Source organism: Hipposideros armiger, unplaced genomic scaffold (assembly GCF_001890085.2).
Source record: "Hipposideros armiger isolate ML-2016 unplaced genomic scaffold, ASM189008v1 scaffold_1706, whole genome shotgun sequence".
NCBI classification, from domain to species: domain Eukaryota; kingdom Metazoa; phylum Chordata; class Mammalia; order Chiroptera; family Hipposideridae; genus Hipposideros; species Hipposideros armiger.
Genome location: NW_017733056.1, coordinates 46,946 through 58,555, shown reverse-complemented (window position 1 = coordinate 58,555; position 11,610 = coordinate 46,946). Strand labels below are relative to the sequence as shown.

At 42.0% G+C, this 11,610-nt stretch overlaps 1 protein-coding gene across 1 annotated transcript in view; it reads right to left on the bottom strand.

The window, feature by feature from the left end:
- Nucleotides 1-11,610, bottom strand: part of SUCLG1 (succinate-CoA ligase GDP/ADP-forming subunit alpha) — a 39,394-nt gene that overhangs the window by 14,995 nt on the left and 12,789 nt on the right. Inside the window, exons 3-5 of the mRNA XM_019634494.1 lie at nucleotides 8,680-8,796; nucleotides 3,742-3,954; nucleotides 3,551-3,608 (exon numbers count right to left, since the gene is read on the bottom strand). Coding sequence (XP_019490039.1) covers nucleotides 3,551-3,608; nucleotides 3,742-3,954; nucleotides 8,680-8,796 — 388 coding nt within the window. The remainder of the gene's footprint in view (nucleotides 1-3,550; nucleotides 3,609-3,741; nucleotides 3,955-8,679; nucleotides 8,797-11,610) is intronic.

Genomic DNA, 11,610 nt, shown 5'->3' with positions numbered 1-11,610 from the left:
AAATGTAGGTTTAACACAATTCCTATCAAAATCCCAGCCAGAGTTTTTGTAGATATAGACAAGATCATTCTAAAATTTATATGGAAAAGTAAAGGAGCTAAAAATGCTAAAATAATTTGAAAAAGAATAAAGTGCAAAGAATCAATCTATCCAATTTCAAGACTTATTAATATAGCTACAGTAATCAAGATTGGGTGGTACTGGTGTTAGTTAGGAAAGCACATAAGTTGATGAACAGAAGACAAAAACTCAGAAACAGACCAACACAAATATGCCAAATGACTCTTCACAAAAATGCAAAAGCAATTGAATGGAAAAAAGATTTTTTCAACAAATGGTGCTGGAGCAATTAGACATCAATAGGCAAAAAAAGAAAGATCTTTGATCTAAGTCTCACATCTTATAGAAAAATTAACTGAAATTGGATAATAGATTTAAATGTAAAACTTTTAGGAAAAAAATAAAGATCTTTACTATGCAAAGAGTTATTGGACTTGACATCAAAAGCAAACTTCACAAAAGAAAAAATTTAATAAATTAGACTTCATCAAAATTAAAAAACTTGTGCTCTCTGAAAGATTCTTTTAAGAGGATGAAAACAAGCTACAGTGAAAGAAAATATTTGCAAACCACATATCCAAAAAGTACTATTAATAGTATCTAGAATAGATAAAGAACTCTCAAAACTTCACACTAAAAAAGCAAGTAATCCAATTTTTCTAAGTTTTCTATTGGATTATGGGCAAAAAACATGAGAGACACTTCACTGAAGAGGATATACAGATGACAAATAAACATATGAAAAGATAGTCTCATTAGCCACTAAGTAAATGTAAATTAAAACCACAATGAGATATCACTGAACAACTATCAGAATGGTTAAAATAGAAAATAATGACACCACAAATGCTAGCAAGGATGTGGAAAAGTTGTATCACACATACGCTGCTGATGGAAACGTAAAATGCTATGGCCACAATGGATAACAACTGGCAGTTTCTTGGGGAAAAAAAAAACACAAAACATACAACGATCATACAACCCAGCGACTGCACTCCTGGGCATTCCAAAGAAATGAAGATTTATGTACATACAGATACCAGTACACAAATGTTTCTATGTTTATAACAGCTTTATTTATAAGAGCCCCAAACTGGAAGCAACTCAGATATCTTTCAAAAGGTGAATGGTTAAACAGTGTGGTCAATTCATACTACTCAGCAATAAAAATGAACTGCTGATATACACAATAACCTCAATGAATCTCCAGAGAATTACACTGAATGCAAACAGCCAATCCCCAAAGGCTACATACTGTATGATTCCATTTATACAGCATTACTGAAATCACAACACTATATAAACGGAGAACAGATTTTTAGTTGCCAAGAATGAAGAAGGGTGAAACCAGGAGGAAGTCAGTACATGACGGATCCCTGTGGTGATGGAAACATTTACCTTGACTGTATCAGTGTCAATATCCTGGTTGTCACCTTGTAATGCAGTTTTTGCAAGATGTTACCCTTGGGAGAAGCTGGATAAACAGTACATCAAGATCTGTCGGTATTATTTCTTACAACTATATGTGAATTTACAATGATCTAAATATAAAAAGTTTGATTAAAATAAATTTTTAAAAAGGGATGGAAAGCTCAAGTTTGCTATGTGTGACTGAGAAAACAAAATGTCTAAAGTAACAGAAACAAAAACATGGTACAGTTAAATATCAAGTTGGAATCCAATCACTTCAATAACATTCAATTAGCTAATATATAATGTTATTAACTATCATTAATACAAACTGGAAAGTCACTGTACTATTGTACTGCTATTGTATCACATTATGTACATCCCAAGAAATACCAAGGGACCAAAAAGTCCTTCCTTTCTTTAAACTCTTGGCTTAAGGATTTGAAGTCAATGAGGCTTCTGAGAACATTAGCACTGGTATCAAGATAGAAATATTTAGTGCAAATAATCATCTTTTCTCTCCTCAAAACTCTTGTAATGTCACATATTTTCTTTTAGGCGAATTTGTTTTTGAAAGTCCTTTTTCAAAGGAATTAAAAAGCAGTCTCCCAGAGGATTGCCTCATCCATGGGTTATGGTTATGCAGAGAAGCAAGGTTTAAGGACTTCCCTTCTCCATTTCTTGGTTTTTAGGTTTATGGGCACGTAGGAAAGCAAGTTAGTGATCAGCAAGTCAACTCAGCACAGGACACTCCTTCTGTGCTCACTACAAGTCTATAGCAGCAGCCACTCAAAGCAGACCAAAGAGCATGAGGAGTACTCCAGTATGTACAAGGGCCTCAGTGACTACACGGCCAGGCCTGACCAGAACTCAGATCGTCTATGAGAGCCCTTGGCAAGTGCCAGCTCTAAGAGACATGAATAATAAAGAAAAATCATGCCCTTTAACTCAGTCCTGCAAACTAAACAACTTATGTTCACCTACTATGTTGATTATTCTTACTTAGTATTAATATTAATAGTTATGGCTTGTAGATAAATTACTGTAACCATTTATTATTGTGAAGAAACAGTACAGCTTAGTGAGCATTAGGTGTGAAGAGTCTAAAAGTAGGCAGAATGGGCTAACTTTGAAATGTTAATTTGGTTATAACCTTGAGGAACTAAACAAGTAGCAGTACAATTTTCCCAAAACATTTTGAGCAAGTTTGTGATATCCAAGAGGGCAAAGTAATTTTAGGACAGGACACAGAAAAACTAACAATATCAATATTCACATATATCTGACAAAGAACTTGTATCCAAAATATTTATAGAACCTCCTATAATCAACAATAAAAAGACAACCCAATTAAAATAATGTGCAAAAAACTTGAACAGGTAATTCACAAAAGAAGATATATAATGAGCCAATAAGCACATGAAAATGTTCTCTACGTCATTAGTTACCAGGGAAACTCAAAAGTATAAAGAGACACCATTTCACTCCCAGCTAAAACTAAAGACTGACAAATCTGAAGATGGGGAGCAACTGGAATGCTCAAACACTGATGGCGGGAATGTAAAAATGAACAGCCACTTCACAGAATTATCTCATAATTTCTTAAAAAGTTGAACATACTTCAACCCTATGACTTAGCAACCCCATTCCTAGGTATCTTACCCAAGAGAAATGAAAACACGTCCACAAAAAGACCTGCACATCCACGTACACCACAGCCTCATTTGTAACGGCTCAAACCAGCAAACAACCAAACATTCATCCATGGGAGAACAGACAAACTGTGATATAATTAAATAACAGAATATTACTTAGCAATAACATGAAATTAACCACTGTTACATGCAAACACATGGAAGAATCCATGGCATCTGAGCAGGAAAAAAATATTCAAAAGACCCCAAAATATCATCACTCATTTGTATAGAATTCTGTATATGGAATCGATTCACTACAAAACTTCCCTGGTAAAATCTACCAAAGTTATATTAACTAAAATGAATTTGCAGTTGCAAACTCTCTTTGTAAGTTTTGAGCTTAGGGCGAAGAATTTTTTTTTATCTTTAAGAAACATACTCACCAATTCTTCCTTTCTTGTGAATATGGCCAGGCATGATGCCAATTTTGCATTCTCCAGGCTGAAGAAAAGTAAATCACAGTTTCAGAAATGTGAAAAACAAATTGTACCACACAAGTGCCCTTGGACTGGCTAAAGGCTAATTAGCCTTGTGAGAGGCTAACTCCGGGCTTAGTGTTCTTTGTCACACTCACGTTGATGACTCCAGGGCAGTTGGGCCCGATCAGCCTTGTCTTTCCCTGGCGCAGCAGTTTGTGCTTGACCCGCACCATGTCCTGCTGGGGGATCCCTTCAGTAATGCACACGACCAGAGGCATTTCTGCCTCAACGGCTTCGTTAATGGCAGCAGCAGCAAAAGGAGGAGGCACATAAATGACAGAGGCTGTGGCTCCTGTCTGTTCTTTGGCCTGAAACATTAACCACGAAGCACTTATTATTGGTTAAGTCATAAACACTGGAAAATGAATTCAATGCCTTAATTTCAATAATGTCTTGGGGTCCGAAAATAACACCACCAGGAGACATCGAATGTCTTCATGGCCTCCTCCCTGCCCACTTGGCAGTGCCATTCTGAATTGACAGGTTCTGTGATATCCCTCTGGCCACGGTACGTCAGTCAACCTGAAAGCACTACCTGATTTGCATTTGTGTTCCCTCATTCCTGTGGCCATGTTTATTTTTGTTGCTGTACAAGACATTGTATCACTTATTCAGTACCAAAGATCCTATACCTCCTCAGGAGAAAAAAGACTATTGAGTCCCTGAGCCTTGGCATTAAACTCTCAAACATCTATTTTAAAATATATCATAGGCCGAGTGGCGCATTGGTTGAGTTGGCTTGGGGGGCCAGCGAAGTGGTGCGTTGGTTAAGAGTTGGCTTGAGAGCGCCAGCTCTGAGCAGCAGGGCCCCGGTTCGGATCCCACATGAGGGCCAATGATGCTGCGCCCTCTACAGCTAAGATAGTGAACAACAGCTCGATCTGGAGCTGGGCTGCCATGAGTCGCTGGTGACAGTGTAGGTTGCAGTGGGGTGTGGCAAGCTACCGTGAGTGGCCAGCAACCGGCGTGAGCTGCCCTGAACCACCGTGGGCGGCCGTCCAATGGCTGGGGAGCGACGGCCTCAGCCTGGAAGAATGCAATGATTACAATACCAACATGGGCCAGTGAAGCAACGTCTCCACTAGACTGAAGAACTAAAGGACAGCAACTTGTCTGTTCCCCTTCCCCGATTCCCCAACGCTGTTCCCCTCTCCCAATCCCCCACTCCTAAAAAAAAAACCTTTAAAAAAAAAAAAAGACTTGGCTTGGGACTTCAGTTTTGAGCAGCAGGGCCCGGGGTTCGGATCCCACAATTGGGCCAGTGATGCTGCTCCCTCTACAGCTAAGATGGTGAACAACAGCTTGATCTGGAGCTGGGCCGCCGTTGAGTGGCCGGCAACGGCGCAGGCTGCAGCCCCTGCTGCAGTGGGCTGCCATGAGCTACCGTGAGTGGCTGGCAGCCAGCATGAGCAGCCAGCAGCTGGCGTGAGCTGCCATGAGCGGCTGTCCAATGGCCAGCAAGCAACTGCCTCAGCCGGGAAGAGCGCAATGATAATACCAACATGAGCCAGTGAAGCGACGTCCTCCACAACTAGACTGAAGAACCAAAGGACAGCAACTTGTCTGTTACCCTTCCCCAATTCCCCAATAAAAAAAATCTTAAAAAATATATATATATCTCATACTTGGGCTGGTCGAGTGGCTCAGTTGGTTAAGAGCGCTAGCTCTGAGTAACAGGGTTGCCGGTTCGATTCCCATATGGGCCAGTGAATTGCACCCAAGCTGAGCTGCCAACAGGTGGCAGGATGGTTCAGCCAGTGAGAGCATGTGCTCCTAACAAGGTTGCAGGTTTGACTCCCGCATGAGATGGTGGGCTATGCCCACCCACACACAACTAAGATTGAACATGGCACCTTGAGCTGAGCAGCCACAAGCTGCCAATGGGTGGCTAGATAGTGACTGGACTTGGAGCTGAGCTAGTTGCATCCTCCACAACTAAGACTGAAGGACAACAACTTGGCTGTTCCCCTTCGCCAATTCCCCAATAAAATCTTTAAATAAATTTTTTTTCAAATAAATAAAAATATATCATACTTGATAATTATCAAGAGACAGCAAAAATAGCGGTATTTTTTGGCTGACAATTTTTTCTCTAAATTTACATTTATTAGAAATAAACTAAAATGCACATGCATAAGTGGCCACAGAATAAGAATGTGGGTGAAATAAGCATTAGGGTCTGCTCTACATCACCCCTCACAATGCAAAGCACATAAAGACCATTGATTTGCCCATCGTTCTTCTCTCTGTGGACACAAGCGTGCGTTTAGTCTTTATATACTCTCTATGTGTATCAATAAGATGTATCCTTCTTCCCACTTCTACATGTGGTCATGTCTCTTTTACTGTAATGAAAGCTTCTTTAAGATTACCAGGGATCTCTGGCTCTTCAAGAGTAGCAGCACCTATTCTGAGCGGGCTCTACACAGGTCTGTTAGAGCTACACAACTCTGCATGCTCAGCATCCTTAGCTACAAATCAAGATGCAGTGGCCAAGAGATATTAAATAACTTGCATGAGGTTACATAGCTGGAAGGTGGCAGAGCCAAGATTCAAACCTAAATCTGCTTCCAAAGTGTCCGTTCTTTTCAGTTATGGCAGGCTGCCTCCCTGCAGTTGTTAAAATGTAACTGAGTCACCATATAAATCCTTTTGGGAGGCTGTGCCACAGGGATTTTACAACGGATACAAATACTAAGCTACAGAATATACAAGTACAACTAGAAGGGGGCAGAAGTAAAAGACAGTGTCTTCAAGAACCATCCCTGCATGACAGGCTCCCCACATCCCCAGAGACTGAGAAGCATCCCTAATAAAAAGAGATATCCTGACAATGACAGAACAAAGCCAAAGGATGCTGACAGACCATCCACAAATGATGCCAGGATTAAACATAATTTTTAAAAAACTCTTTCAAGGTGATAACAGAAGGGAGAACAAAAGAAATAAAAACTAGGCTGGCACCAAAAGAAGTCAGATCATAGGCATGTAGGTATGTTATGAAAAATATTTCCTACATTTCTCTACCTCTTAAAGCTACAAATACTGTCAGAAGCTGGACTGTGACAACAGGGTCTACGCTGGCAAGTAATTCTGGATGAAAGGTACTCATCCTACCCACTCAGAAAGCTCAACAGGTGATAAATAAACAGTATCTGTCAAAGAACTTGCAGAACATTCCAAATAGTGTATCTATTTGTAGCTTAGCAACAAAAACTTTCTTTAAAAGAAAGCAGAAAAAGAGTGATGACAAAAGCGAAATCTACCTAGAGAAATTATGAAAACAGCTCCTCTCTATATTTTGAGGTCATGAACACAGCCATAACAGAGTTTAAGTAGAGGAAAAAGTAAAAAATTCAAGCAGAAAGACTTTAAATGATTCTTCTAGAGAATATATGATTCGTAACTTTAACGCTTTAAAATACAGCACACTTAAAACACATAGACACATATAGTGCATACTATTTTCAAATTTAAAATAAAATGAAAAAACTCAAATTTGAATATTTGTTTTTTCCTACATCTTAAGATTAAAAGTACAAATTAACTTCAATTTGAAAAGAGGTTGTCTATAATTCTGTACTTAAAAAACGCAATACTTTAAAACATGCCTTAAAAGAAAGGGGAAAAGAGGTATATTTTTTATCATTAATACATCACTCCCAAGTACTAAGTTTATTTCTAGATATTTTTAATTCAATACCCAAGAATTTGTTCTACTGTTTCTTTGAAAATACTGTTATTTTTGTATATATTCATATAAGTATAGAAAGAAATGCAAGAATACACACAGCTTAAATTAGCTCTTTATAAAGGCAAAAACTGATATGTGGAAAACACTATAAAATTTAACTTTACATTTTTTTTTTTTTAAGATTTTTATTGGGGAATTGGGAGAGGGAACAGCACTGGGGAATTGGGGGAAGGGGAACAGACAAGTTGCTGTTGTTTTGTTCTTCAGTCTAGTTGTGGAGGACGTTGCTTCACTGGCCCAAGTTGGCACCATCATTGTGCTCTTCCCGGGCGAGGCAGATCAGTCGCCGGCTTCTGGACGGCCGCTCACTGCGGCTGCTGGCCGCTCACGCTGGCTGCTGGCTACACACAGTAGCCCATGGCAACCCACTGCCACAGGGGCTGCAGCCTACACTGTCGCCGGCGACTCAGAGCAGCCCAGCTCCAGGTTGAGCTGTTGTTCAGCATCTTAGCTGTAGAGGGCAGTGTCACTGGCCCTCATATGTGGGATCCGAACTGGGGCCCTCTGGCGTCCCAAGCCAGCTGTTAACCAACGCGTCACTCGGCCGGCCCTTAACTTTACATATCTTAATATCATCTGAATTTGTACAATAAGCACATATTCATTTTGTAACAAAGAACTAGAGTTTAGTTTAAAAATTATTTTTAAAATATTAAGGAACTGGCAATTTGGAGACGAGACGAGGACTCTGATTTGTCAATGTGACTCGATAGCTCAGTTTTCCACACGGGAACACCGCACTACTTACTCTGAGCCACGTACGCCTACCACTTATCAGCTGCAAGACTATGCGCAAGACCCTTAACCTCCCTGCCCTGGAAATACTGATGTGTTTAAGAGCGAGATGCTGCGGTGAGGGTGGTGGTGAGGCCTGAATGAGGCCATGTATGCACACGGAGCGTCGAGCACAGTGCCTGGCAAAGAGCCCCCGACCAGTAAAGGCTCGGGGTGAATGCTGACGTGCGCACTACTAACATCCTGGGAGAAGAAAGGGCAGACAGGATAACAAGCCACACAGAAACCAAGCCATGGCACTGCTTCCCTTACAGGCTGATGTACGCAGATAAACAATAGTGACACAGGCTGTGGGGAAACAGCCTGAGCCTATGTGACTGAAGCGAACCCACCGGTTTTTACTGTGATTTCAATTTCTCTAGGTTACTGGGTTTTAAAATGGCAAGTGACTCTCCCAAAAGGGACACAATTAAGATCTCTGTCCAAACTATGCTTGCTCTTCCCTGCTTTTCTTCTCTTGCCAAACTCGAGTACCATGAATTACCTCCTTTACAGTATTAAAGACCGGTAAGCCCAGATGCGTCTTGCCTCCTTTCCCTGGAGTGGTTCCTCCAACGAGTTTGGTGCCATATTCCAGTGCCTGCTGGCTATGAAAGGTGCCCTGAGGGGGAAAAGCACAAGACTCATGAGAAAAGGCAGGCTGGGAAGCCAAAGGCAACCTTGAGTGACCTAGAAAAGAAAAACAAACAGGTGAACTACTTCCCAGAGTGTAACAATAACATGTAACCAGCATTCTCACCAACTCACTAAACACAGCTTTGAAACCTGAAGCAAAACAGTCCTCTGCAAAGTCAAAATAGCTATTTGTTTAAAAACACAAAAAACCACAGGGTGGGGGGTTTTCTCTTTTTATTGCATTTTCAAATTTGGCTGAGGATCAGAAACACCCTGGTGTTGACTTAAAACCTTGTCACTGTTCCTCAGATCCTGAGGTCTTCACATCCCTCTTTACTCAGTTTAAAATCCACAGCCAATCATTATACTCACACATCAACCTTGGCTCTCTCTCACTTCAACTTGCACGCCTGGCAAAATCACAACCTTCATTAAATCCAAATCTCTACCTACTGTAGGATGGCACATGTGTAGCCAAGCAGTGCCTGAAGAAAAAAACAAAACCATACTGACTGTCCTCACTTTAAATTAATGATCACTAACCTTACATGAGCCCTTTAAAGCTGCCCAGACAACATCCCATGTTTCCTTATCCGTTCACTCTCCGTCCTTAGCCTCAGCACTACTGACATTTTGAACACGTTGATTCTTTATTATGGGAGGTTGTCCTGTGCTTTGTACAACGTTCAGCAGCATCCTTGGCCTCTACTCAGTAGATGCCAGCACCACACCCTCTTCCCCATCCCAATCAGGTGTGACAACCAAAAATGTCTCCAGGGATTGAAAGATTCTTTTTCACTAGGCTTCTGGGGCTCTGTCTCCACTGGTTTCCCTCTTCCCTTTCTCTCTTCTTAGACTTCGTTTTCATCTACCGTATTTGCCGGCGTATAAGACGATATTTTGGCCCTGAAAAATATGCCTCCAAGTGGGGGGTCGTCTTATACGCCAGGTACACTTCAGATAGACTGCCCATAGTGCTTGCCCCGTGCCATAGTGGCCTCCCGATGCCCACCCACTTCATTCCACATACCGTTCAGGCATCAGCAGCGCTGCTGGGTGTATGGTCGGCTGTGTGCGATTTTGCGAGTGTGGTAAATTCGGGTTACCGTATATTTCTTTACATATGCATTGAAGATTCGCGATTTTGCGCTATCATGGTGCCTGTTAGAATGTTGAAGAGCTTGCACTTGCACACCTGTGAGGTCCCAGGGAGATGCTGATGCAAGGGTGGACCAGACTGCTATAGTGACAGGGCAGGCAAACAGGGAGCAGGGACCAGTCAAATCAGGCTTTGTATACAGCCAACAGCCAACCACAATACTGCACCATTGTACAGTACAGCATAGAAAATGTCGACCAGTCAAACCCCTATCATCCCTATCATGGCACCAGCCAAAAGAAAGAAGTATGATGCAAATTTTAAACCGAAAGTTATAAACTTTGCTAAGGAAAATAATAATTGTGCTGCTGCAAGACAATATGGAGTAACAGAAAAGATGGTTCGGGACTGGAAATCAAATGAGAAAGCATTAAAGAGTATGCCAAGGGGTAAGTGTGCATTAAGAAGAGGCACCCCACACTGGCCAGAACTCGAAAAACATGTAGCAGACATGGTGGCTCAACATCGCCAAAACGGTTATGTGGTGACACGAAATACAATACGCTTGTTTGCACTTCAGTGGGCCAAATCAAATCTGATATTGTTTTACCTTTTATTTGGTGTGTGGAAGGTGTGCGGAAGAGGGGGTAGTCTTATACGGCGAGTATATAACAAACTCTGTATTTTGAGTGGAAATGTTAGGGGGTCGTCTTATACGCCCAGTCGTCTTATACGCCGGCAAATACGGTAAATTTGTGCCCTTGGTCAACCCTCATCCCTAACCATGGCAATAAATATCCACATGGCGAGCCCTCCCACCCACACCAACACCCACCACACACATCGCGCCCAGACCTTTGCCTTAAACTCTATACTCACATTGCCAACTGCCTATCTGACATCTCCACTTGGAGAACCAGTAGGCATCTCAAACTTAAAGTGCCCAAAACTGAGCTCCTCATCACTTCCCGCCACGTCTACCCTTCTCAGTCAGTTAGTGGCAATTCCACTCCTAATGCATGTTCAGACCAAAAATACTGAAGTCATCCTTGATTCTTCTCTTTCTCTTATATCTCACATCGGATACGTCAGTAAATCATATTGGACTACCTTCGAAATAAAACTGACATCTCACCCCTTCCGCTGTTTCCACCTTGGTCTAAGTCACCATCAACTCTTGACAGAATATTGCCCTTGCTCCCTTCCCAACAGTCTATTCTCAACACAGCAGCCAGTGATCCAGTTAACACATATGGGAGATCATGTCACTCCTCAGCTCAAAGCTCCCAGTGGTTTTGCATCTAATTCACAGTAAAAAGCCAAACTCCTTACACTGGCCGACAAGTCAGCACCCAGCCTGCTGCACCACTTCAGAACCCCTTCCCTGCCTGACCCTGTGCTCTCCTTCCCTACTGTTCTCCTGTCACTCATTTCACTCCAGTCACGCTGGCTTTGGGGCTCCCACACACACCAGGCGCATTCCCGCCTCAAGGCCTCGCTGTCCCCTTTGCAGCATCCTTGGCCTCCACTCAGCAGATGCCAGAGCCAGGCCTCCTCCCACCACTGCCCTGCTCCTACATATCCCCTTGGTCCCTCCCACATCTCCTTCAGACCTTGACTCAGAGGTCAGGCTTCCTCGGACCACCTGATATGAAACCCCTCTTCTCCAACCCAACCACGACCATGACTCCACACACATAC